This window comes from Penicillium expansum, assembly GCF_000769745.1.
Source record: "Penicillium expansum strain MD-8 chromosome Unknown contig48, whole genome shotgun sequence".
Lineage (NCBI taxonomy): Eukaryota > Fungi > Ascomycota > Eurotiomycetes > Eurotiales > Aspergillaceae > Penicillium > Penicillium expansum.
This window is the reverse complement of record NW_015971175.1, coordinates 58,695-84,872: the sequence shown is the minus strand read 5'-3', so window position 1 is coordinate 84,872 and position 26,178 is coordinate 58,695. Positions and strand designations below refer to the sequence as shown.

General features: G+C 47.0%; 10 protein-coding genes across 10 annotated transcripts; 5 read left to right on the top strand and 5 right to left on the bottom strand.

Annotated features, from left to right (window-relative positions):
- Nucleotides 1–680: 680 nt before the first annotated feature.
- Nucleotides 681–1,801, top strand: PEX2_017620 (uncharacterized protein; the record flags this gene model as incomplete). The annotated part of the gene is made up of 5 exons (XM_016739037.1): nt 681–749; nt 800–836; nt 892–959; nt 1,005–1,387; nt 1,450–1,801. The coding sequence occupies 5 exons, from the start codon at nt 681–683 to the stop codon at nt 1,799–1,801; spliced, it is 909 nt and encodes a 302-aa protein (XP_016602924.1).
- A 1,032-nt stretch (nt 1,802–2,833) lies between these two features.
- PEX2_017610 (uncharacterized protein) lies at nt 2,834–7,533 on the top strand (the record flags this gene model as incomplete). The annotated part of the gene is made up of 8 exons (XM_016739036.1): nt 2,834–3,484; nt 3,593–4,013; nt 5,031–5,188; nt 5,295–5,349; nt 5,409–5,508; nt 5,835–6,776; nt 6,840–7,099; nt 7,160–7,533. 8 exons carry the CDS (start codon nt 2,834–2,836, stop codon nt 7,531–7,533), a joined length of 2,961 nt encoding a protein of 986 aa, XP_016602923.1.
- A 1,680-nt stretch (nt 7,534–9,213) lies between these two features.
- PEX2_017600 (NAD(P)/FAD-dependent oxidoreductase) lies at nt 9,214–10,497 on the top strand (the record flags this gene model as incomplete). The annotated part of the gene is made up of 3 exons (XM_016739035.1): nt 9,214–9,445; nt 9,512–10,306; nt 10,364–10,497. 3 exons carry the CDS (start codon nt 9,214–9,216, stop codon nt 10,495–10,497), a joined length of 1,161 nt encoding a protein of 386 aa, XP_016602922.1.
- A 1,046-nt stretch (nt 10,498–11,543) lies between these two features.
- Nucleotides 11,544–13,150, bottom strand: PEX2_017590 (flavin-containing monooxygenase; the record flags this gene model as incomplete). Its single annotated transcript, XM_016739034.1, has 5 exons — nt 11,544–12,057; nt 12,122–12,379; nt 12,437–12,505; nt 12,553–12,818; nt 12,875–13,150. The coding sequence occupies 5 exons, from the start codon at nt 13,148–13,150 to the stop codon at nt 11,544–11,546; spliced, it is 1,383 nt and encodes a 460-aa protein (XP_016602921.1).
- A 1,381-nt stretch (nt 13,151–14,531) lies between these two features.
- Nucleotides 14,532–15,725, top strand: PEX2_017580 (uncharacterized protein; the record flags this gene model as incomplete). Its single annotated transcript, XM_016739033.1, has 1 exon — nt 14,532–15,725. The coding sequence occupies one exon, from the start codon at nt 14,532–14,534 to the stop codon at nt 15,723–15,725; it is 1,194 nt and encodes a 397-aa protein (XP_016602920.1).
- Nucleotides 15,726–16,069: 344 nt separating this feature from the next.
- On the bottom strand, nt 16,070–17,248 carry PEX2_017570 (tellurite-resistance/dicarboxylate transporter family protein; the record flags this gene model as incomplete). Its single annotated transcript, XM_016739032.1, has 1 exon — nt 16,070–17,248. One exon carries the CDS (start codon nt 17,246–17,248, stop codon nt 16,070–16,072), a length of 1,179 nt encoding a protein of 392 aa, XP_016602919.1.
- A 2,748-nt stretch (nt 17,249–19,996) lies between these two features.
- On the bottom strand, nt 19,997–21,802 carry PEX2_017560 (putative extracellular exo-polygalacturonase; the record flags this gene model as incomplete). The annotated part of the gene is made up of 9 exons (XM_016739031.1): nt 19,997–20,041; nt 20,110–20,184; nt 20,233–20,334; nt 20,424–20,612; nt 20,665–20,825; nt 20,879–20,937; nt 20,995–21,361; nt 21,423–21,572; nt 21,685–21,802. The coding sequence occupies 9 exons, from the start codon at nt 21,800–21,802 to the stop codon at nt 19,997–19,999; spliced, it is 1,266 nt and encodes a 421-aa protein (XP_016602918.1).
- A 759-nt stretch (nt 21,803–22,561) lies between these two features.
- On the bottom strand, nt 22,562–23,387 carry PEX2_017550 (mitochondrial pyruvate carrier family protein; the record flags this gene model as incomplete). Its single annotated transcript, XM_016739030.1, has 4 exons — nt 22,562–22,757; nt 22,819–22,955; nt 23,103–23,118; nt 23,197–23,387. 4 exons carry the CDS (start codon nt 23,385–23,387, stop codon nt 22,562–22,564), a joined length of 540 nt encoding a protein of 179 aa, XP_016602917.1.
- A 457-nt stretch (nt 23,388–23,844) lies between these two features.
- PEX2_017540 (L51/S25/CI-B8 domain-containing protein) lies at nt 23,845–24,340 on the top strand (the record flags this gene model as incomplete). Its single annotated transcript, XM_016739029.1, has 4 exons — nt 23,845–23,930; nt 23,999–24,105; nt 24,188–24,220; nt 24,282–24,340. The coding sequence occupies 4 exons, from the start codon at nt 23,845–23,847 to the stop codon at nt 24,338–24,340; spliced, it is 285 nt and encodes a 94-aa protein (XP_016602916.1).
- A 144-nt stretch (nt 24,341–24,484) lies between these two features.
- Nucleotides 24,485–25,768, bottom strand: PEX2_017530 (DODA-type extradiol aromatic ring-opening family dioxygenase; the record flags this gene model as incomplete). Its single annotated transcript, XM_016739028.1, has 4 exons — nt 24,485–24,948; nt 25,003–25,163; nt 25,222–25,394; nt 25,454–25,768. The coding sequence occupies 4 exons, from the start codon at nt 25,766–25,768 to the stop codon at nt 24,485–24,487; spliced, it is 1,113 nt and encodes a 370-aa protein (XP_016602915.1).
- Between the last annotated feature and the right edge of the window lie 410 nt (nt 25,769–26,178).

The following is a 26,178-nucleotide window of genomic DNA, read 5'->3' as shown; positions in this document are numbered from 1 at the left end:
CTCCAATCATGATTGTCTGCTTAGGTTTGCCATCAAGATCTATGTAGGATGTAGGAAATATTCCCGACGCCATGTGCGAAATAGATAAGCTTAATGCCTAAAGGAGTGTCCATCCCACTCACTCGGGACTGTCCATATCAAAGTTAGAACAAAACCCATTACTACCCCAGTAGGAAAAGTTTTCACCCCTTAATTACCTCTGACGCTTTTTTTTTGAACACGTTTGTTGCCAATATGAGGCGTCATTTGTTCCTTTGCGCCCTTCTCGCTCTGCTTATAGTGGGTATTCAAGCAACAGAGTCGAATACAACTGCCTTCCCGTCTTGCGCGGTACGTACATCCCCCAACGCAGTTGTATTTATTGCTAATGAACATGTGCTAGATCACTTGTGACAACCAATTATTCTCTGATTGCTCACTGAGCAACAACACATCATGCTTCTGTGCCAGTGGCTCTCGTCCCACAGCCCTGTTAAATTGTGTTGAAAGTAACTGCACAGCAAAGGAATTCTTCAGTGCGTCTCTATCGTGATTGATCCATCAAGTCTACTCTAACTCTGCTAGCTACAAAACGTCTGTATGAACAAGAATGTGATATAACACCGCTCAAAGGCCCTAGAGTGGTCAGCGCCTCGACTTTAGTCCCTTTTATTCTTGCCTCATTTTTCTTCGTCATGAGAATGTTCGCCAAGAGCAGTGGTCTGGCTGGTGGATGGGGATGGGATGACTATACAATAATTGTCTCCTATGTCAGTGTCGCTTCTTGACGTCATCTCGCGCGGTATTAACAGCCTCACAGATCCTAGGAGCTGCTATATATGTTCTGGATATCTACAGTAAGCTGGCACTCGCGGTCTTTGATCTCAAAAGAAAGAAGAACTAACAAACCAGTGCTCCGCAATGGCTTTGGTCGAAATATCTGGGACGTCCCTTTTCCCTCAATTACCAGGTTCTACCAGGTTCGGTCCCCTCTCCAAGGCTCGGTTCCAATCTAACAAGAACAGTATTTCCAAGCCATGGCCGTTATGTACAAGATTCAAATTTCCCTTGCAAAGATCTCTGTGTGCCTCTTCCTACTCCGCATCTTCCAGGCACGCACATTCCGCTATTTAGCATACGGGCTCATCGTTACCAACGCCGCGATCGGTATCACTTGGGCCTTTGTGGATGCATTCCGCTGCTGGCCGACACGCCTGACATGGGTCGGCTGGATGCATGAGGAACCGGGGTATTGCATCGATTTTATCGCAGCGGTTCTTGTTAACTGTTTGGTGAACATCTTTGTCGACTGTATATTGATCGTCATGCCGGTGTATGAGGTGATCAAACTCCAGTTGCCTCTGCGAAAGAAGCTAGCTGTGGCATCAATGTTTATCGTGGGCTCTGTGTATGTACTCGCTAGACTGCCCTTCCTTTTTCATTTACGTGTGTCACTAACCGATCTCACAGTCTAACAATCATCGCGATAATCCGAGTCGTCGTCTTCTGGACTAACCGCTGGGGTGCCAATGAGACTCTCGGCCTATACCCCCTCATGCATTGGTCCGTCATTGAATCTCAAATTTCTGTTATGTGCGCATGTCTGCCTGCATTCAGAGCTGTCGTTGGCCGATGGTTCCCCCGATTCCTGGGAGGATCATCCCACCAGACGGATCCATCTAACATGGCTGAGTACTATAACAAAATGCCTACCGCGAACAGCAATATCAACAAGTCTGTTACCTACTCGGTGAATTATGAGACTCGGTCAGCGGGGAATAGTGATGTGGAATTGGTGGAGGTTCCGAAACGTGGGCAATGATCGATGAACTTGCATTTTTACTTCTTGTTCTATAACTTACATATTCAGCATAGATGGGGTCTAATTAATACATGTATATAGTATTTTCTTTTTTGCAGCACAGAATGATATTACAATACATTTGGCTCCACATTGTATCCTAACCCAAAGATCGCTTGCGACTTTCCATTTACCCGTGTATGAAGATAGCACATCTTCCAGATTAGAGAATGACTCTGTGTATATTTTCTATTATTTAGCCAAGCCGTATTCGCTAAACTCCCTAGGGTTTTAAATCAATAAATCTCCGTCATCCAAAATTTATAGTGAGCTGCAGCAAAGGCTTGTTGCTGTGAAGTCATTTGCTGTATATCTAGAAAAGATTAGATATCACGATCGAACAATCAGATGATGCTACTTAACTTCTACCACACAACCCCGAGGCTATATATAACTAGGGTTTAGCTTGGTGTTATCTTTGACCTGATAGGTAGTCCAATGGAAAATTCAATAGCAGGATATTGATTCAACACATTTTCATGGAAGCCTGCGTTCATGAGCTGGAGATACAGGGCCATTGGCAGTAAACGATTAATTCAAGATTGATATTGAGGGTGGTAGTTATGTCCCAGATATTAGTTCATTGTGGGATCCATAACAAAAGATGTTCGATTTCTATCTGCTGAAGCGTGGGAATTTCCTAGGAGTGTCACTACAACGGGGATTCAAATTGTGAAATTCAGAGTTCCTGTATGTTTCCATATTATTAGAATATGAGAATGTAATTAAAAAGCACATCAAACAAGGTAACAAGACGCGCACTAAGAAAGATATGATCAAAAGGAACGTGTACCCCCAAACAGCGCGTACACGGTTTAGAGTGTTTGCCATTCGACAAACAACACCCGCGTCCCTTCCCTTTCCATCTTACACCTCTCTCTTCTCTGTGAGATACCTCCCATCTTTCACATCATTGTGCTTCTTGTCAAGTGTTTCATCACATAGCCATTGTTATCCATTTCTCATCATCCGGTTCTATGTCTCCTAGTCAAGATGTTCGAATGTGGCACCTGTGACTTCGAGTTCCACTACCGAGAGGAGTGTGACGCTCACATGGACTATTACGATCATTGGGTGGAATGCGAGACCTGTGACCGGCAATTTCGGACCGAGGATAGCTGTGAACAGCATATGGATGCGGTCAATCATTGGGCACCGGTCTTTGAATGTGAAACGTGCACTCGTACTTTCTTTTCCCAGCATGCTGCTGATCAACATATGGATGCAGTTGGCCACTGGGAACCAGTATTTGAATGTGAAACGTGCACTCGTACCTTCTTTTCCCAGGATGCTGCTGATCAACATATGGATGCGGTTGGCCACTGGGAACCAGTCTTTGAATGTGAAACGTGCACTCGTACCTTCTTTTCCCAGCATGCTGCCGACCAACATATGGATGCGGTTGGCCACTGGGAACCAGTCTTTGAATGTGAAACGTGCACTCGTACCTTCTTTTCCCAGGATGCTGCCGATCAACATATGGATGCCAAGCATCATTGGGAGCCGACAGTTCCCTGCGAGACGTGTCCCAAGATGTTTCACACTGAGGAAGCTGCCGATCAGCATATGGAGTCCCAGGGGCACTACAAGAACTACTGCGTGGAGTGCGATCGGCACTTTATGAATGAGAACTGTCTTCGCCAGGTATGAAAACCAAGCCCATTCTAGAGATACCCTAGCAAACCCCAAACCCACTTCACATGGAAGGCTGTGAGGCTTTGACTAATCCGGTTCTGTTTCATCTATGGATAGCACCTGAACTCCAAGATTCATCGCGGTACTAATCTTGTGTGCCCATTTTGCGACGCTCACTTTGTCACTGCTAATAGCGTCACCCACCACGTCGAAAATGGCACCTGTCCGAAGGCTGACAAGTGGAACCGAGAGACAATCCACCACATGATGCGGCGCCTCGACCCTAAGGGGCTTGTCACAAACAAGCAGATTGGATGGCACAACGACCAGAATGTACGCTACTATGCTACGGATCGCGCCTTTGATGGTACTAGCTGGGTGTGCTACCTGTGCCAGAAGGGTTTCAATTCAATGACCGGTCTAAACTCGCATCTCAACTCGCCAGTCCACAAGGAGAAAATATATCATTGCCTCAACAAGCGCGGTGGTTGTGATAAAGAGTTTGTCTCCCTCGGCGGTTTTTTCAATCACTTGGAGAGTGAGTCTTGTGGGTGGGTATATCCGGTTCGGGGAAGTTCAAAACGTCCATCGACGACTGAACGACGCTATTCTTAACCGTAAGATGATCACTGCACTCTGAAGTCTCAACGATAAAGTTCGCTTGAGAGAAACCACATGGCGATTGTTTACTTGAGATCAACAATGAGCGACTGATGAAGGGCCCATATGTGAGGTTGAGCTAGGATGACGAGATATCTTTGAGAAGACGAAATTGCAACGATGTGGAAAAAGGTCTTGAACGCCAAAAAGGATCTAGGAACCTATCATTATCGCGCCATACTCTTAGTATCTACTCGTTATCTTGCAGTATTTGAAAATCTATTCTCTCGCCCTCTAGCGTTAACTTCTTCCTATCTCTCATCCACTAAAGTTATTTCAGTGCCCTTCAAGAAGACTCACAATTCTGGGATTCTGGCATGTATTCGATTCATGCAGCAAATTCCCAATCTTGATATATGCGTATATGATAAAAATGCAAATACCAGAGGGACCTGGTTTGAAAATTAGTAAGTCTCCAGAGTGCGCTTGTGGTATGCCGACGTAGTTGCTCGACCCCAAAGCTACTTACCCAATCATAGCCGGTAACCTTGGAATAGGTCGATTAGGATCTAGATTGTTCCTTGTTACCCGTTGTGCCACAGACAGAACTGAATATTCCCGTTATTTGAACAGGTCACGGAGATACCAGTATGTATGTACTCCGTACATATGTACTGCACTGCATTCACATAAATACCAGTAATTTACGCAATAAAGTATGTTTACAATGATCTCAGGGAACTGACCATACCATACTCAACTAGTAATATTGTCAAGTATCTACTGGGGCTATACAGTGACGGACCATAGTTTCAGCGCTCTTTTTCTGCCCGCCCTAGTTCCACCAACCAAATGCCTAAGACTTTGAGCGGTATGACTATTCAAGTAGACGGTAAAACTATCTAGGAAGGCGGTATCCAACGAGGGTGCTGAAACTTATGGACCGTCACTGTAGATACCAAAGGGTACCTCTTTCCTACGGGCCCCACTGAAATACCAATACCTCACCCTTTTCCCCCACTGACACTCGTTCCTCTCTCTCCTTACCCCGGATATTCCCCTCCTCCCCGGTGGTCCACCATGAAGCCGACAGACAAGCACTTCCGCTGTGATGTATGTCAACGTGCGTTCACGCGCATTGATCACCTTAAACGCCACCATTTGCGGCGTATGTGCGCCCCATCCTGCAGCTACCCACCCACATGCTGAACCTCGACAGATTCTGGGCAGAAACCCTATGCCTGCGTATTCTGCGAAACCTCATTCGCGCGCTGGTTAGAAATGCCAAGACAATCTATAAAACTACCTCTAGAATCTAATACTTTGGACTTAGTGACAATCTGCGCGTCCATTACACCGATTGCGCCAGGCGTGGAGATCGCGAAATTCCCGAGACGGGTCAGAGGGGTAGGCGGCGACATGCCTGTCAATCGGTAAGTCCGTGACTAGATTACATGAAACATTACCGTAGGAACTGACTTTTGTTTTTGGTCGAATAGTGCACCTCGATGAAACTGCGGTGCGATGGAGGAAGCCCTTGCGGATCGTGTCAGAAGAGAAACTTGTTGTGCAACAATGAGCGGACGGTAGGTGCAAGCCACGTACGGATCGGAGAAGGTACGACAAGCTTTAAGTCAACTTGGTTGCAATGGAAGACTCATACAAACCATACAGAAATATTGGTGAAACCCGAAATCTGTGAAGAGCCATCATCCGACCGAGGATCGATCAAGTTCCTACTTAATGGTGGCACCGATAGCTTCACGGAAAACTTTCGACTTCCCCCACGCAGTGATCGTAGGCGCAGTCTCAACTACCATAATATAAATGGATTCGAGCAATCGCAGGGCACCGAGGTTCCATACAACTTCGATGCCGCTCGGCCAGAATACGGCGCTGGGTCCACTGTTTCAGACCCTGTCGCGCCGCAATTCTTCCAGGATACATTCCTGGACTTTTTCCACGGCCCTTTTGGTGATGGAAATAAGGCCACGGATAACTCTTATCATGCCGGTGAATTGAGCTACCAGTCCGCCATCCCTCCAGGGCAGAATTCTACTACATTGCCCGGAGATCCACCTATCTTTGAACCGGAGCGACCATTCGCAACGACATTAATTCATTTAATATTGACACAAGCGTGGCAGGTCCCGCTTGATCCTAAAGCGCAGGAGGAGTTATCTACCAATCTCAACTTTCTATTGACCACTGCGCGCATACGAAAGTACATTGCGCTCTATTTCAAATACTGGCAGCCTAGCTGTGCAATGCTTCCTATGTCTTTCGACCCGGAGACAGTTCCCCTGCCGCTCTTAGCCGCGGTAGTCTTTATGGGCGCAATGTACAGTAACGACCAGAGGGAAGTATACGTCGCTAAGAGAGTGCTAGATTTTGCAGAACTATCCATCTTTGCAAATGATGTGTTCTCGGCAGAGAGCGAAATCAACGCCACGTTCTCAGGCAGTCGATGCTTTGACGAGGGAATAGGCGACTGGGATTGGTTTCAGAAATTTCAGGCCGGGGTTATCATCACCATTGTCCAATACTGGGCGGGAAGCCGTGTGTCACGAAATCGCGCAATGGAAAATCGATTTGGTCAGGTTGTGAAGGTTGCTCGACGAATCGAACTTGTCAAAGTCCGTCACCTTCCCGATGACCAGGTCCTAGAGCACTTGTGGATACAAACGGAGAGTCGTATCAGGTACTTTTCTTCCCCCCTTTCAACTTTGGGGTGTTCTTAGGCTTCCCTTACTAATATTGACAGGACTATTTCTATCATGTCGCTGCTCGATTGCGCGTTCTTATTCTTTCAAAACTTCCCCTGTCGCCTAACATTTACTGAAATGGAATGTGATCTACCTTGCCATGAATCACTTTTCTTCTCCGAGCACCCGTTTGCGGAGCCAAACTTTCGCTTTTCGCGCGGCCTCAAGGTTTCGGAGGCCTTCGAACATTTGTTTGACGAAACACCCGAGTCTAATACAATCGATCTCACTGCTTTAGACATGTTTATCTTGATTCATGGTATGTCCTTGTGCCAGAAAGCTTTATTTTGTGCCTTGCAATGGCTGACTCCTTGTCTAGTTCTATTCTCATTTATTAACAACCATATGACGCTTCTCGGCTCTTTCATACGCATGAGAAATTTCAAGGATCCCAGAAAGAGTGCTGGGATTGGCGCAAAAGACACCACGGTTCCTGAAGATTCAATCCTCATTGCCATCCGGACTGCTCTATCCCGCTGGCGTAATTACTGGGTCGCACTGCGCAATAGAATGACAAGTGACGAATGGGCATCAATGGGGTTCTATAAGAATGGGTATAACTTTTGGCTAGTATCGCAACTGCTTATCACTAGAAAGGATGCCGTTGATGTGGTGATGCAGATGGAAGTGCACTGCGAAGATAAGCTGGAGAAGCTGAAAGTGTTGCTGCTTGATGACCAAGAAGATGTTTAATTACCATGACAAAACTGAAGATGTTTATAAAGCTATTAGACTGTTAGATTCGCCGATGCATTCGGGACTTATACTTGCATTCACTGGTGGGACTATGATAACTCAACCTCGTCGCTGATAGTCTAGAAGACCTTCGACGACATTTTGATTGTACTGTCCACCCTACATACTTACTGGCTTCTTACTGTTAATGATACCCATAGCCATTACGTTAGTATATCTTGATTTGAACTTCAGAGTAATACTAAAATGAAGCCAGGGGATTTCCAGTCCCTGGTTCTCTTGAAAATCCGAATAGTCGCATTGGGATATGACATCTATTTGTGTCTTCTTGGATCTCTTTATCAATATGGCTTACGTATATTTGAAGGAAGCGACCTCGGGAGCTCGAAGCCAGGTGCGATATGCGGCTTGTGACACAAATCATGCCAGATGGAGAATCGGACACTAATGTGCTATGTTGACTTGACCTACGGAATAGTATTTGCGAAACACTTTTAGCATGCATTGTGCCCTTACATCCTGCTGTTGCATCTATATTCACTAAGAAATGCAAGGGCCAATCAAAAGCTAGCCATAGGAATTGTGGATATTTGTTGAAGATCCCACGAGGATGTGGAGCTGAAATACCTTTGAAGCGATACATCAATCTGCACCTTGTGTCTAGTTCAAGACCGATTATTTTATGTTTTTCTGAACATTCATAGGAGCGTTTACTCAACCTTGCGTGGATCCCATTCACTATCGATTTTATGAGGTTGTACTCCGTATATGAGAAATACTACTCCGTACTGAATAGTTTATTACCTCATTCCATTTATAGGCGTGGTGGATTTGCTGAAATCGCGCATAAATTGATGAGGGCTGGTGGTCAAGGTCTAATTATTATGCTATTCTTCTACAACATACATTGTACACACTTGTAGCATGGTGGCATCCCATATTGATATTTATGTTACAACACTGCATACCTAATAAGAACTGATTTCTCACGGCATATCCATTCCACTCAAGGTGATGTAGGACAGGCATATTTTCTCCCATACCAAGCTACAACCAATCATAATTGTCTGCAATGCAGCACAATGTGATATGATGCTGTAAGCATAAACCTTCTTAAAATCAAAGATCGACATGAGAGCCAAGCCAAAAACAAAATCAAGGGGTAATTTTTTAAGTCCGAGGGAGCTGCAGATGCCACTATTCTGCACAGAAACACTAGTGCCCCCACAAAGCCAAGGATGTCTCCAATTGAGACACTTGGCGTCCAAAGGATGATGACGTGCTCAGGCAGACGGTGCCGATAAAGTTATAAGGTTCTGGATATTCCAAGGTTCACTCCTATAGCTTCCCCGGATGAAGTGCCAGTTAAGAGACCTCGGGATCTTCTCCACATCATCCGAGATTTGGAATACTTCAAGTCCTAGCCTTAAACGGGTGATCCCGATATCTGATAATCCCGGGTGATCTTGCCGATCCCGACGATCTCTTCAGCCATCTCAGCTCAGGATGCACGAACTCCACTAGTGTCCCCACACGGGTGATCCTGTTTGAGCTATTTTATGCCGCTCTGCCACTCTGTAAGACATCGTAGGTAACATCGCGGACGCCTATAAATGGGCTTGTCTGGCGCCGCCGGGCGCTCTTGTGATACCCGAGTAGTCGCGTATATCCTTCACAATGGTCTTCATCAAGGCAACACTCGCGTCCGCTTTTGTCTCTCTCCTAGCATGTGCCACCGCTGTGGAAGTGCCTAAGACCGATTACGATGTCATCGTGGTCGGCGGCGGTCCCGCGGGTCTGAGTGCACTCAGTGGTGTCTCTCGTGTCCGCCGAACTGCTCTGTTGATTGATAGCCAGGAGTACCGCAATGCTCCGACCCGGGAAATGCACGATGTCATTGGCAACGACGGTGAGATTCGATCCTAGCTCTATCCCAACACAAAGTTTCTTTTCTAATATATCTCATCTTCATCAGGTACCCCACCCGCTACTTTCAGAGGTCTGGCTCGCGAACAGATCGAGAAGTACCCAACTGCCCACTTTACCAACGAGACTGTGGAATCAATTGTTCCTTTCCCACAGGGAGACTTCTCTGCCTTTACGGTGACCGACAGCAAGGGCAAGAACTACACTGCCCGTAAAATTGTGCTCGGTACCGGTGTCCGTGACGTTCTACCCAGCACTCCTGGCCTGAAGGAGGGATGGGGCCACGGTATCTTCTGGTGTCCGTGGTGCGATGGTTACGAACACAGAGACCAGCCCTTTGGAATGATCGGTGATATCACCGATATGCTGAGCAACGTATTGGAGACTCACACTCTGTACACTGACATCATTGCATTTGTGAACGGCTCGCAAACCGCAGATGGCGAGGCGCGGGCAACGGCAAAGGTCGCAGACTGGAAGGAGCAACTTGCCGCTTGGAACACTACCATCGACAATCGCACAATCTCTTCCATTGAGCGTCTCGAAGATGGCGGGGATAACAGGGGCGAAAACGGTGACCAGCAGTTTGACAAGTTCCGCCTTCACTTCACTACAGGCGAGCCTGTCGAGCGGAATGCTATTATTATCAACGTCCCAACTGTCCAGACCTCGACACTTCCAGCCAAGATGAATCTGGACATTGTTGGTGATAAGATCAATGTCACCAGCGGGATGCGAACCAGTGAGACCGGTGTCTTTGCTGTTGGTGATGCCAACAGTGATGGCAGTACCAATGTGCCACATGCGATGTTCTCTGGCAAGAAAGCCGCTGTGTTTTTACACGGTATGTTCCATTTCCCCTGTTGATACTAGATAGACGACTGACAATATTTGATCATAGTGGAACTCTCTCGTGAGGAGTCGAAATCCAAGGTCTCGAAGCGCACCGGACTCTCCCACCGTGAGCTCGAGAAGGAGGCCATTCGTGCAATTGGCAGCAACCTGGATGCCGAATGGAAGCGTGCTCAGGAGTAATTGCCTCCCTTAATTAAGGTAGCGCCAGTTTGTGAAGGCCAGCTTCGGCTCGGGCCTCCAATGTATACATAGTCAGCTAGTCGTTGGACTTATCCGGATGATAATACTCCATGGCCTACCAATATATCCTCAAATCTAAGTGAAACATCCAAGACCGCGCTGCGCCTACATAAAACAGTACTTCAAAGATAAAGGGGGATGGATGATGCCATCGCTCGGCACGGTTATGTGCTAGTTGCAATAGAGAGAAGACAAAATCCCAATTGCTTTAGACATTAATACCTACCTGCTTAAGTGCTATACCTATGATACTATTACAGTAATACATATACATATGTACCGGATAATGCCTGGCACTAGAGACCTTTCCCTTTCCGCTTTAGTAATGAATGCTTGTTATCAAATTAACTGCACAAGATAAGAATCCATACTCGAATCACCAAAACACCAGCGGCATCTTGTCTATTACAGTAAGACTCCACGTTTTAATAACCGGTAGATCTTCCCGTCTTGTTTCCAGCGCTCTTGGACTTCCGAGATTATTAGAACCCAGGCTTCAATTTTCCATACGGTACGACAAATCTTCCCCTCCTGCCTCTCCCAGTGTTTTTCCGTCGCCCATGAAGCGAAATCTATTCACCGATCCATATTCGATATCAAAATCCTCCGTCCTGAAACTTTCGAGAATTTCTGACGTGAATTCTTTGCATTAGCAAACATTCGATTTTCTTATTTCACAGTTAGAAGTTCATCTTGTCATACCTCTAAACTGAAGCCGGCTTCCAGCGAACAGAGCGGTAACGCGCCCGTCTGACTTGCCATTCTTGTACCAACTTCGGCATGACCCAGACCACACCATGTGCTTGAGAAATTCTTGTGAATATGTGTTATAGTCATCCAGAGCTGCCTGTTTCACACAAATTGACCTATGACAACGTCAGCAGACTTCACCATCACACAACCAGAATCTGAAATATACTTGATATCTTCCATTGCCATCTTCCGACACCACTTTAATATCCATTTCGCCACGCAGAATACGCTCTCTAAGAGAGAACCATGACCCACTGCTGGCCGTGAGTTATTTTCCCTTTACTGGCCAGGGGATGCTTACCGGGGCTATTGGGACCATTGAAGATGAAATAATTTGGAGTGTTGGCCGCTGCGATCCCAAAATATGCTTCTGGCGAGTCACTCCATGCAAGATTGAGTTGATGTCCATTCCGCCCTTGCACGGTCCATGAGGGGCGGAAACTACCATCAAATCCAGTTGCGCAGACGATGATATCAAATTTGGTGTGCTCATGGGTTGTTTGAATCCCAGATTCTGTAATTTGGACTATTGTATTGACATTGACTCTCGCATTTTTCTCACGTAGAGCTTCGAGATACCCATCGCCCGGCGTTGCGCGTCGGCATCCAAGCTCATAGTGTGGAACCAGCTTGTCGCAGAGCTCTTGATCCTTCCCGAGCCGCTCTTGCATCGAAGCATGTGCCTGCGCAAAAGCAGCTTTTTGAGCTGCTGAATCCTTGAAGAAGACGTTGAAGAAGTTATCTTCACTATATTCAAGTTACTACGATTGGAAAAGAATCTTTATGGAGCTGCTGGAAAGGGTTGACTCACCTGCGCTCGATCTCCTTGCGAAGCTCAACGAGCGAGGCAGGGTTATCACGAAATTCTTTCTTTTCTTCTTCGGTGAATGCAAAATTGGTTCCGTCTTTTGTAAGCTCGGCCGCATGATTAGAAAATATCCACGTAGGGGTACGGATGTAGTTAGTCAACTGAGCCGCGGTCTTCTGCAACTGCGGGAGCACTTGGATAGCGGAAGCGCCATTGCCAATCACCGCGATTTTCTTGCCTGTCACATCGATAGAAGGGTTCCTGGGCCACTTTTATTAGACCAATAACCTATACCGACATGAAGGCAGAGAGACCCACCAATTTGCAGTATGAACAAGCTCCCCTTTGAAATCATGAAGACCCTCGATACTAGGCCAATTCCAGTTACTAGCAAGATTAGTCTTATGAAACTTCAATGGTTGATTTGTTCATACTTCAAAAAGCCCGACCCGTCGATCAATATGTCACATTCGTCTTCTTTTTCTTCGCCGTCTTGTCGAATCTTGAGACGCCACTTACTCGAAGGCTCGTTCCAGGTTGCTTGGACTACTTTCGACTGAAGTTGGACATGTTCAGCTAGACCATACTTATCCGAGGTTCTCTTTATATAGGACCAGATCTCGGGACCCGAGGCGTAAAATGTAGACCAGTCCGGGTTGGGCTCGAAAGGGAAGGTGTAGATATGCGCGGGAACATCGCACTAAGCTCTCGAACGTCAGTCAACAAGGCTGTTGAATCTATCATCAAAAAACGCACTGCAACTCCAGGATATCTATTCTCCAGCCATGTTCCACCAATGTCTTCATTCTTGTCATAGATGGTCAAATCGATAAAGCCTTCAAGAGCCTTATTGTATTTAACCTCGTATGCTGTCATCAGACCGGAATACCCGGCCCCGACACACACAATACGTATGCGTCGAGGTTTGTATGCGGGCTCTTGCAATAGAGGAACCCAAGTCTTCGCATCGCGCAAAGGATTCAACGCCGACTTGGACGCCTCTAGAGAACGTTGATTAACTTCAGGCTCCATGTTCGTCTCTATGGCGAGCTTGAGGGTTTCACTGCGACTTGGGGCTAGCTTTGGTTGAAAGAGTAGGGGATAAAAAAGAGTATAATGCAAAGTTGGGATAGAAAAATGCGGGAAATGGCCCATGTAGCTATATTGGTATAGAACAGGCAATACTATTACGTCTGACTATGTTTATACTGCAAGGAAGAGGGTATCCGAGCGTGATCCGACCAATAAGCTGACCCCACAGATACATGGCAGGCATGGCAGGGGGGTGGCGCTGTCTGTTCCTCGGGCGGCACGGGCTAGGGTGGAGCCAACATCACCACTAGCGCTGCATTCCTGCACCCATGATTGGCCTGAATAGCGGTAGTGGTTTGCCGTCAAAGTGCGCCGGGCGGGGAAAATGCGGGGCCAGATGTGGCGGCATAGTACGAAGTACATATAGCAGAATACACCGTTATTTTTATGGGATATTTGTATATTGGTCTCTTAAATAGGTACATATGCATAACAGCCAGCAAGAAAGATATACTTTTATTAGTTTATCATATAGGCAGGCGGATATGCCCGTAGTTAGCCGGACGATCCATGCTCTAGCTAGCTATTTAGGGCGGGATATATGCGAGGTGCAGATGTGCATAGTATAGCAGAATAAACCGTTATTTTCATGATATCTCTATCTATTGGTCCCTTAAAATAGGTAGATATGCATTGCCTCGTATGAGGAAGTTTTATCAAGAGGGGGGGGCAATTATTGCGCAGTCATGCGAGCACTAGGGTTCTTAAATATGCAGGAAAAGCCATATAGAGCAATGGTAATATGCGTGATACGTACATGCTTGACGACAGTTAGTCTCACGAGACCCTTCACAATATCAACAGGGTAGTATTGGCGGTACGGCTTGAGGAGCTAGATGTGGAAGTCAGCGATATTCCCGGTGTGTGATCATCGTAATAGTGAGGCCAGTCGAGACAGTAAAGATCGATTGGTCGAGGGTGCGAGCGATGGCAAAGTCCAGAGTCGCGGAAGGGCCCACGCTCAGAAAATTGTTTGTCCCGAGCGGCGGATGGGTGATGATAGCTATACCAAGAGCTTGGCTTTGACGTGGCTAGGAGAAGCCTTGCATCCTCCTAGAATTGAATTCATAGAAGCATGTGAATTCTGCAGCCACGGGTACCTTCTGTATAAGGCAGACTACGGTTCATTGAGAATAAGGCGGTGGACCAAATATATAACTGTATGAGAACCCCAGATAGACTCCCTGATGAGAATTAAAGCTCCTCATCTCTCTCCTACATCGCTATACTGCTATATCTGCTACACAGGGTGCAATCCTTTCAACCTATCATATACCACGGATAAGCCGTTCCTTGCCTTGGGCTCTTCTCATTCAAAGCCATGTTGCAGAAACAAGAAGTGGTAATGCAGCCACGCCTAGAGCGTCTTGAGCAAATGCTCGGCGATCCTCTCTTCGAAAGCATACTCTGGGGCCACGAGTACGACCTAGGTGGGCTGGACAACAGTCTGCGTATTAAGATCGAGTCTGGGCAGTTCAAGAGGATTGTCTTCTATGGGATGGGATGCTCCTCGGTGGTGTCAGACATCGTCAAGGGCTTCTTCCTAACGGAGCACATCCCGATACATGTCCAGGTTGTCAACGACTACGACAGCGACTGGTTTATCGACAGAGACACCCTGAAAGACGACTCCACGCTGACGATTATCGTCTGCTATAGCGGCTGGTCGGTCGAGCCGTGCCTATTCTTCGAGACCATGCGAAAGATGACAGGAAACAGAAACCTGATCGTTCTGTCTGGAGGCGGGAAGATTGCAGCTCTGTGCCAGGAGCACGGCACCTCGCTGATCCAGTATAAGCTACGGCATGCCGACCGGGAATACCCCCTATATCACGTTCAGCAGTTCTTCTCGATATTCCTCGATCTCTTCCACAAGCTGAAGATCACAAAGTCCTCATACCAATCTGAGCTCGAGGACTCGGTCAAGTTCCTGAAAGCTGAGTTCCACGAGGAAACCCTCAAACGAGCAGAGGCCATTGCCGAGAAACTGAGGGGGAGTCGGATCGTCCTGCTGAGCACGGCGGACTGGTACGTCACCCTCCTCAAGCAGACAACCATGTTTTTCAACGAAATCGCCATGGTTCCGACTCACAGAAACCTCCTGCACGAATTCTCCCACACCGAAGTGGCTGCTTATTCCGACCCGGCCAATAAGCAGGCCATCGTCACCTTTTGCGACTCCAATGCCGACGAATACACGCGGAATAAGATCCAGACCCTGGAAGGGCTCTTCGGTAGCAAGGAAGTCCCTCAGAACTGTAACATCGAGTTTGTCCAGATCGACCTTGACCAGGAAAATTTCTTCAAAAAATTCTTCTTTACGCACTTTTTTACAATTTATGTTGCGTATTACCTAGGGAAATACTCCGACGTGGAGGGGAGAGACTTGATCTCGATCGCCGCAAAGAACCCTTGGTGGAGCCAACGCTCGATCGAGCTTTTCCCCAAGTGTATCGATATCCCTTCGGTTCTCGAGTCCGAGAAGGCTGGTGACAACCTAAACGAGCCAGTGTGAATGCAGGTGAATGGTTACTAAACAGTTTCTCTCTTTTCAACAAAGGTGAAATGCTATTTGCGCTGTTCTCTTTCTTCAACAAAGAAACTGCTACCATACTTTGGATGGAATTTCGAGTTAGTTATCTTACATTACGATCATTCTGAAATGAATTTATATTCAAGATTCTATTGTCCCAGCCCGGGATGTTCATTATGAGATGCTCTCCTGTGTGACCTTGCATAAAATTCGCCCATTGATCGCTACTGTAATAGTAAATAATAGATAATTACTTAGCCCAATTTGGAGTATGAAACATTGAAGGTACTCTGGCACAAGATATATTGTCTATTTGCCAACATATATTACATGATACGCCTTTGAAATATAGACTTTAGATGTAGGAATAAGTCCATGAGCCATGCCGCAAATACTAGCATAGTCATAACTGTTGCCACCCAAGCTATGGCGTTGGATTCCAGCTCCTCGCCAATGCGAATCGTGGCAATTGTGAAGCCAATATTGGGGAAGATAATGGCCCACCAAGGAAGTGTGAAACTCATCTCTGGCTGCGACATACTATTGCCGTATTTAGGAATCATAATGGGCAAGTGAGCGACCAGCGCAATCGCGAAAAGCCAGAATGTGAAGAGCCAAAGGAATATGCCTATCCACAATGCCATGACATTCAGGGTTTCTGAAGCAGTAGGGTGCTTCGCAAAGTATCCGTATTCGTCAGGGATCGCCTTGGCGCACCCAATGAGAGCCACAATAGTGTATCCTGATGAACCTACGGATATGAAGAGTCCAGGTCTCTGGTTTGCCGGGCCTAAGCCATTGATAAGCATGTTGCCCACGAAGAGTGGAAGAAATAAGATGCACAAGATCCACCCAAGACCCTGAAAAGCAACGCCGGCAACGATTATGGCCATTCGCTGTGAGAGAGGCTGATATGCTGCAATAGACGACGCAACAGTTCCGGTCAGCATGGCGTTAAAAATCATCAGAAACATTGGTGGGCTCATGGTGCCAGGCTCGAGGGGGCAAACGATAAACATGACGACGAAGACGACGATATTATACGCCAGGGTGATAGCAGCATAGGTCCAAAAGAGAACCCGGACGGCGACGATGGCCCAAGGACCGGCATGAGGAACACCGAAACGTTGCATGCATATGATGATGGTCGCCATCGAGAGCCATAGAGAGCCTGTGAAGTAGGCTTCCGGGGGGTTCGTTAGGGATTTGCGTAAGCTGGAAGGTCTCTGCACGAACCGACAGATAATGGCTGTGGTGAAGAGGACGAACAAAACTAGGTTGAGGATGAAGACTACGACACCGGCGGTCTGCAGCCCGCGAAATTGATGGGGGGTTTCGGAGAGAAGAATGGCCACGCCGCCAGTAGACTGAGTGCAGGTGAAGTTAGCCCATGTGAAGCGATCGAGCAGTCGGACCTCCTTGGCGGCGCTTTCGTCTTTTGGTTCCGCATTGTCAAGTCGAGCGGCGTTCCTCATTGAGGCTTCATGCTGCTCTTCGTCTGACATAGTGACTCCGTAGGGACTAAAGACAGGGCCTCAACTGACCGGAAATGGTTGATTTCCGAAGAATGAAAAGGAACAAAGAGGTGCAAGTTTGCAGATGGCCGGGGGTAGAAAAGGCTCGCGAGGGGTAGCGAGGTAGGGGAGCGTACTCCGTACCTAAGCGAGAAGTAAATGGCGGGCGACACTACAGGGCCGCCCCGAATGGAATAGATATCAAAAATGCTAAAGCATTTGGACTTACTTTATCCCCGTATTCTTTAGGATTTTAGAAGTTCCCTATAATATAACATAGTAACCTCTTTGATATCTCGAGATAGGGTTTCGACCATTCCCTCAGGCAGGTGTATAAGGCTGCGGTCAGGAAACTAGCATGGCATTTCTTTATAATCTTTCCGGCCGTTTTTGTAATTATAACCATCGATGAAGCCCCTCTAGAAATATATGCCCTTGGTACTAGGATGCGTGCATAGCTAGATAAAGGTAAATCTGAGTGGATTATATATAGATAAAACAATTTTACATCGTGCCTTGATGCAATCTAACTAGTATATATACCATTACACAACACGTGGGGTCCAGCCAGCTTGAATTTACACCAGCAGCTTCTATTAAAATTTAGGCTATCATTAGTTATAAAAGTAAATAAGTGCTATGAGGTTATTCTACTCCAAGTATTCCTTACTAAGATTCTAAGATGTAGCCTACTAATAGTAAGTAATACAGAGAATAAATAGTACTGAAGATCACGATCATTGCTAAGTACCCAGAAATTAGAGTTCCTCGACGGTTCGGTCCTATAATTGGACTCAACGTTCTAGGTCAAGTCTATCCTTGTCGTATCCCAGAAAGGCGTTTGTCGATAAGTTGTAAATTGCCCTAGCGTTGTCATAAGCTGCAAAAGTTCTCGTCACGATTTATCGAGCCTTAAGGGCATCAAAGGTGAAACTCGTGCACATTGATCATCTTTAAAAAAAGTCTAGCACGATAGGGAGAGGTTTTGTGCCAATAAGGTCATCCAATAATCGGTTATGATACCCGTCCCTTTACTTATACATGCCGCTACATCTTACATTCAAAGTTTGTTCTCATAAGACGTCTTACAAGACGTTATGAACATGTATCCAGAGGAATATGATTGCGAGACGTTGGTTTTGTCAGTTGTCGTCGAACATGAGCATTTGACGATCTGAACCTTCCACGGCAGTCACACAGATGACCCAGAATTGCATGTGGGCTCTCCTTTTCCCTCTCCGGCAGAACTATTCAACCAACTTAAGTATGATTGCCAAAAAACAGAGAATATCGATGTCATAATCGATCGAGACTGGGGTTTGATATATGAAAAGTTGAATGCCGTCACCAAAGGCCAATATAGAAAGCTTCTGGGAATACTGATAGATGCTGTATTTTTCACTCTTTCAATTGCACCCCAAAGCCCCTCCCCGGCGAGGAGTCCATGAAACGCAAAAAAATAGACATTGAACATCGGAGTGTAAAAGGTTTGGTTGGCAGCTACCTTCGCCCCCAAAGACAGAGAGGGTGAGCTGTAATTGAACCGCCGCCCCAAGAACAGGAACCATTCATGACTAGGAATTGCGATAACAAGACCGATGATTACACTGCGCAGCGAGCGATGATAGTCGAAATCATCATCTCCTATCATTTGTGCTGAAAAGTCACCAAGACAGAATATCAGCGGTGTAAGGCACAGTTGGGTAGTATATGGTCGTCGGCTTTGAGAGTGCGAAAACCAATCAAATAGTAATGCAATGGGTCTCTGAAGTTTTTGGGCAATCGGCCTCGGAGTTGTACCACGAGGAACAACATCTTGTTTTGTCCGGAAATGTGTGGCTTGAGTGCGGTGATAGTTCACTGGAATACGACTTGGTAGCCTGAGACGCAACCGAGTGAGCATGACTTCGTGTCGAAGATTAGGATGGGAAGAGGAGAGAAGACACCGAGGAATCAGCATAGTTCGTTTAAACGGACGGGTCCAAGAGAACGCGAGTTTGCCAGAAGAATCAAATCAGTCGGATAGGATTCATTACTTTATACCGCAACTCGAATTTCCGACATGCCAAACAAAGCAACCTTAGAACCTTGGAAGGGGGGGGGGAGTTGATTATATAATACCGGTCTTACTGGGCACTTGGGCACATCCTGGCATTTCGACCCCAGTACCCAAGTCACGCTCCAATACCCGGAGAAATAATTAGTGCGTCACACTCAGAATGAGGAGAATCATGAAGCGTACTAGGTTACCTAGTCTGACCTAGAATATTGCTAGGTCGAAGGGCTTAACCTCCTAACATATACCGGGTTAGGTCTGGGTTGGGTCTAAGTATAAACCTCACATTTTCAATTCTGTAAGGTACGAATACTCATATATTAGGATGAAATGCCCATCGGTATATATATTTAGCCAAGACAACGTATTATCTATTCAAATAAAATGATAATCAACATATATAATGCATGCTTATCTTCATAAATCAGAATTATAATGGCTAGTGCTCAGTTCGCCATCCCTAGATATATAACCAGCTACTGTAGGTAGGGGGTAACTTTTCTCTAGCAATTTATAGTATTAAAAGTACAAGAGCGTCTGAGAATGACTAATTACAGCTGATGCTTGTAGACCGTATCCACGTGGTGCCTATAGGAGCGGAAATGGCCCTCTTTGTCGAGATCTGAAAACTAATTGTTCTATTTGCAAACAAGACTCTAAATATTGTTCTTGGGCTGGCTTCTCTAGCTAGATGAAGCACATTTCACATCCAGCAAGCTGTTATCAACCTAAATGTAGAGGAAGTATGTCAGTATGTGTGTCATCAGCGTCGCGTGAATCTTCAAGATAAACCCACATTTGTGCAAGTGAACTGGTCATCCCCATCGGGGCTAACAACGTCAATGTTACTGGCGTTGATATTTGAGCAAACCTGTACAAGTTAGATGGCGAGTTATAACTGTGGCATTGGAGCACTTACATTGGGACTTGAGCAGACAATCATTCCCACATAAGGGTCGCGTTTACCGGAGGTGACACCGTTGAAATTCTTGAAGAGAACATCTTCGATAACAAGGTTGCTCTGTGTGGTATATGTGTTAGCTAGCCTTTGTAACGCTATCAAGCCGGAATAAAACCAATAGGGACAAAAAGAGATTGGTGGACACGTACGGGGAACTCGTTGCAGAGAGTCAAATTCTTCTGGCCATAGCACTGGGTCACTTCGATGGCATAGTCGACATTGTCAATGGTCATGCCGTCGTAGGTAATGTTCTTTACCAGGCCGGACCCGCCGCCGCCCTGTAGGTCGGTAGAGAGAGCAGCGGAAGCCCCAGGCCAGACCTTGATACGCGCACCATCCTTCATAATGTTGTTAGAAGCGTCATTGTCTCACCCGCAGTATTAAACTTACCGATGCGTTGAACATGGAAATATTGTACACGAGCACATTCTGCACAATATCGACCTCGCCTGGATATTGGCCCAGAGAGCCAACGGAAATACCGTGGGAACCGTTGCAATGAAGGTTCTGGACAAGAATGTCGGTAACATTGGGCTTGAACGAGACACAATCTTTGGCATGGTTAGTAAAGAATATCGGTTCAAATGTTTTAAGGGAACTGTACCATCTCCATTGTTGATCACCGAGTTCTGGATAACAATATTTGTCGAACGATAGAGGTCCCTATTGAAGATATTAGCCCACTGAAGCTAACTTATCTTTTGATGCAGATGGACTTACCATCCATCAGTGTTCTTAGCCTCATGCGCACTGCTGCTGAACCCACTGATGTCAAGTCCGTCAAAGAGGACGTTGGATGAGTTTGCCACGAAGTGATACCACTGAGGCGAATAACGAAGGTTGAGAGGCCCAATGGTACCTCCATTTAGCCCAATTATACCCACCAGAATGGGCCGCAGAATGAGGGCATCCTCTGCATACAAGTCATACCAGACCTGACCGTTGCCGTCTAGGGTACCGTCGCCATAGAGATTGACATCCTCACCACCGATCTGGAAGAACGTTGTGGCGTTTTGGTAGACCTGGCTGAATGCATTTGCCTGCCAATAGTCCGTGTCATTGCTAAATTGGACATGGCCTTGGATTTCTATTACAGCTTGCGTAAGTACTCGCTCATCTCATATCGAAGTCCAACGTGCGTTACATACCGAGATCCACATGCTTCAAGAAAGTCATGTCAAGTGCCTTTCCAATCGTATATGTCTTGCCGGCATCAAAGACAACCTTTCCACCGTTGTTGCATTTCTTCAATGCGGTAAGAACATTGGCCGAATCGTCGCGTCCATGGCCATGGTTGGCTACATGACAGGTGCGAGTTCTGGCATGGCTGGCTGGAAGGGGCTTGAATGGACGGTGTGGGTGGCAAGCTTCGGTTCGAGAGTATTCCTTAGCCTCAACTGCAGCACTGACTGACAACCAAATACCCAATACCTGGGTCAAAGTATTTGAAATCTTCATCGTTGGTGTCAAGAGAATCAAGGGGTGGCTTAGTTGAATTGGCAGTGTTCTCGGCTAAAGATACGAACATTCGGGTACTTCCAGGACAGCTTATATATAGTCTCGCCATTAACAATTTATTTCTTCTATTACCCCCGCCTAACTCGATCGGGGTCAACGTTAAGGACCGCCCTTTACAGTCAGATAATGGGGTAACCCCATATCGTTCAATTTGCTCCGGGGAAACAAGCTAGCGACTCCGCAATGTGTGGAGAAACCGGGGAATGGCAATGGCTTGTATGGTGTGTTTCCGTTTCGTGGAAAAGCGGCTGGAGATAAATTGAGTCTCGTGTTGCGCGAAAGTGGTCCCCAAGCAAGCCTGATAGGAGGAATATTTGGCGCGATTTCCCCGATTGGGAGGAAAATCCCGGATAAATTATGGGTAGAGCAAGCAGAGTTCCTAAATCCAATACATTTCAAATGGATGAAGCTAGATATCATCAGCGTCATAGCCTCCTAAATAGAAACCACCAAACAGGAGATAGTTGGGATTACAAGACAAATGCTACTAGAAATTCTTCGGGATTCTCGAGGACGTCTCGCCGAAAGGAACAGTAACCAATCACTTTGAAACATGCTTTATATGTACAACGCCTGTCCAATAAAAGGACCAGATTCTATGCCCAGAGGAGATGAAACAATGATCATCTCAAGCGAGCTCCCTCAACCCCAAGATTCTCCTAAAAATCCCCCTCAGCGCAGGTAATAGGCCCCTAAAGATACCGGTCTAGGTGTATTTAGGAACACTCTTTCAAGTTCATCTGCCTTCAACATGGAATCCATTCCACATCTAAGTCGACTTCTCAATAACCTTCTTCACGGCGCCTTCGGCCGCGTGGGCGGTGGCCTTGACGGAGTCAACAGCTTCATGCTCAATCACCTTGGCAGCTTCAACGGTTGAATCGGACTGGCTGCGCTGCCACAGGAAGATACGAGTCACCTGGACGGCACCCACGCATCCAAGGAAGAAGTTCACAGCGGCGAGCCTATAGGGTTATATCGTATTAGCATTGATACCCGGCGGGTCTGCTATCGGGTTCCACCTACAGGACGTTGCGGGGCTTGATGATCAGGCACCAGCGAGTCCAGATAGCACCAGTGCCCATCAGAGCAGCGTTCTGGGTGAGGGAGAGCTTCTCGGCGGGACGAGCGAAATCGGAGATACCGGCGAGGACCAGACACCACTGTTGTAGGGGAATATGTTAGCCATGGTGCTCAGCAGGTACACGCAGAAGTCTCGCAGGATACGGTGGTATTTGTTGGGTATCTTGTATTCGGAAGGGTGGCTCGAGGTATAGATGATATTAAATGAGGAAATGGAGTTATCGTACCTTCATAACCGGAGCCCTGCAAAACAGAAGTTAGCATCAATTCGGAGAACCAAAAGAGACAATAAGAAAAATGCAGTATGCTTAGAATCCTTACCAAAAGTGGACAGTCTTCATACCAACAGGGCTGTTCCACAGGCGCTGGAAGGCGTTCTGCTGCTCTCCAGCACCGGCCTCGGAGCTCTGCCAGCGGAAGCCCTGGGCACCCGGCCGGCGGAATGGCGCGGAGGCATTGCGGAATGCAAAGCGAGCGTTGTTCACGAAGCGGAAACCCACGCGAGACGACATGGTGATAGCTGGGATGGTGGTTCGAGTGAGAGGGAAGATGGATGGATGGCCGTGATCGGTGGAAGGGGGAGTTTTCCGTTGGGGAGGCTAGATAGGGCAAATAACCACCACAACCGCAGGTAAATGAAAATATAGTCTAGAAAAGATGAAAGGGCTACTCTCAAGCAACCAGTATAATCTACTTCAATTAATTATCTCTCACTTAGTATCTCTCTTGCGCTGTCGCTAACTATGACGCTTTGGCAAATATTGAAGCTGATGTAAGCATGTCGCGCTAGTTGGTATTGGGACTAGCGGGATTATGGCTCTGCGCAGCGAATCAACGCCGTCGTGAATAATGCACTGCATCGCAGACTGTCCAGCAAGTCAATTCCACTGCTCCCACGCTCATCCCCCTGTGGCTCATCTGAGACCTCTATTTCGATAATTTTTACATTTGCTTGACCATCCTGCCACCATGTCTGGCAAGTACGTTTTCACTCAAGGCCTGAAGGAGCTCCGCTTCCTCTTCTGCCAGACCTCCGAAGCGAGCGCGGCCACAAGGTGCGTACACCCCGACCCAAGGCGATTGAGGTTTCAGCCCACTGATTGACCTTCACTTACACCTATAGATCTTTCCTGAACCGCGCCTACCCGACTATGAAGAAGCACAACCCCCAGACTCCCATCATGATCCGCGAGGCCGCGGGCACCCAGCCCCGAGTCTATGCCCGATATGGTATGACAAGACACCTATAAGCCCATTGTGTGGGCTCTTTAGACAAGCGAGTTAAGCTAACGTGGTGATTTCCTCTCAATAGCTTTCGGCAAGGAGAAGCAAGAAGCTTTGTCCGGTAAATATCCCCCGCCAATCATAATTTTGTATCAAGTTTCAATGCTAATTGATATTTCTAGGCCTGTCGGACGCCCAGATTGAAGAGCGCATTACACAGTTGGTGAAGCAGCAGCTATAACTTCTTTTGGTTTCTCTGCAGATCTATTTTATGCCCCCGCGTTCCCACCGTCCTACGCCCATCTTCTGTACCTATAGATGAAATCGAAGCTCATATCCAAAACAAATCCAATTTAATTACTTCCAGAGATGAGTTGGTACTATCTCATAATGTGCTACTAGCATTGCCAACCTCGCCAAACCGGTACTGCGCCCAGCTCATACTCCCCTCGGGGAGCGTCCAGATCCTCTTACCCAGATCCTCGCCTGCAGCACCAGCCCCAATATGAATAGGCAGCAAATGCTCAAAGGAAGGGTGAGCCTGGCGTGCATCCGGTCTCTTCATCAGCTCAGCCATGGCCTTCTGCCGTTCAGCCGGCGCAGTCGTCACGGCATCCTTGAGCGCCTTGTCGAAGCTAACCGCATACGGCATCGGGGTCGAACTGCCAAACGCAAAGCGCAGATCACGCAAGTTATGCACAGCCATTCCAGACACGATGATCACGATATTCTGCTCGCGAAGACTCGCAACTGCCTGTCCGAGCCGGTAGTGCTGGTCTGGGTCTTCGGTACCGAAGAGCGACACTTGCACGACGGGAACGTTCAGTGGGTTTGAGTCTGGCTCGAAGGCTGCATTGTCCACGTCAGCATTGAATTTCCGTTTTGATGCGAACTGTCACATACCGCACTTGAAGCTAGCCCACACGCCGTGGTCGAGTCCGCGCTTCACGCCTTCGGCCGGGATCTTGGCTTCCTTCAACAACCTCAACACTTCATTCGCTACCTCCTTGCTACCCACATTGGGGTACTTCTCTTTATAGTAATGGCTTGGGAAACCACCGAAACTGAACCCAATTAGTTTGAAGTACAGAATAGCGGCTGGGATTTTGATATCAAACATACTCATAGATCAAATCAGTCTTCTCGGCGGTATTCACCTCGATCGTATTTCGGCCGCCCTGCCAATGCGCCGAGAATACCACAACCGCCTTCGGCTTGACCTTAGTGGTAATCTCGCGCCCAATCTCACCAAGCTTGCGGTAAGCCGGGTGGTCGAGCTCGTACATGATGTTTGGCTGGTGGATATCAAATCAGCTTTAAGTTCATGATTAGAGCCAGGATCCGAATAACTCACCCCGCCATGGCTGAGGAAGTAAATGGGTGTCTTCATGCTGGATTGTATGTGATCGCTAGTAATTGCGTCTGATTGTCCCTTCAGGGTCGCAGCTGCTGCAACAGATGCTGAAGCTGATAGAGGTACTGCCGCTGTGCGCGCAGAAGATCCGAAAAGGCGTCGGAGACCGAACAGATTGGCGGTGTTTCCCCAGAATAGGGTAATAAGTACGGCTGCAAGAACGGTCAAAAGAGATATAAGAGTGAGTTTGCGTCCGCTGAATAAATTTGGTGTTTGTGTTTCCGAGTCGTTATGTCGGCTTGATTCGGAAGACATATATGGCTTGTTTTGAATGGAGCTGGCAATAATATACTACTTCGCAGAACTCAACAAATAGCGGCCCTAGTATTTTATATTCAGATTGCAAGGCAAAAAAAAAACTTAGTTCTGTCGAACCAGGGCTGATTAATTAGATGCTTTCGGAAGCGCAGAGAGCCGATTATAAGCCCGAGCATTGGAAATTAAATGCACAAGCTATGTGCCAGTGCGGAATTCACCCGCTGACAATCCATATATCCGCCCAACATTGGCTCGGATTTACGGATATCTAGGATATATTGGACATCGGGATTATTTCGGATATTGATAACATCGTACACGTATTAATGTTCAACAATCTACGTACACAGGCTCCATCGTTTCCATTCCAGTCATGCACGTCCGATTCGTTAAAAAAACATAAGAAT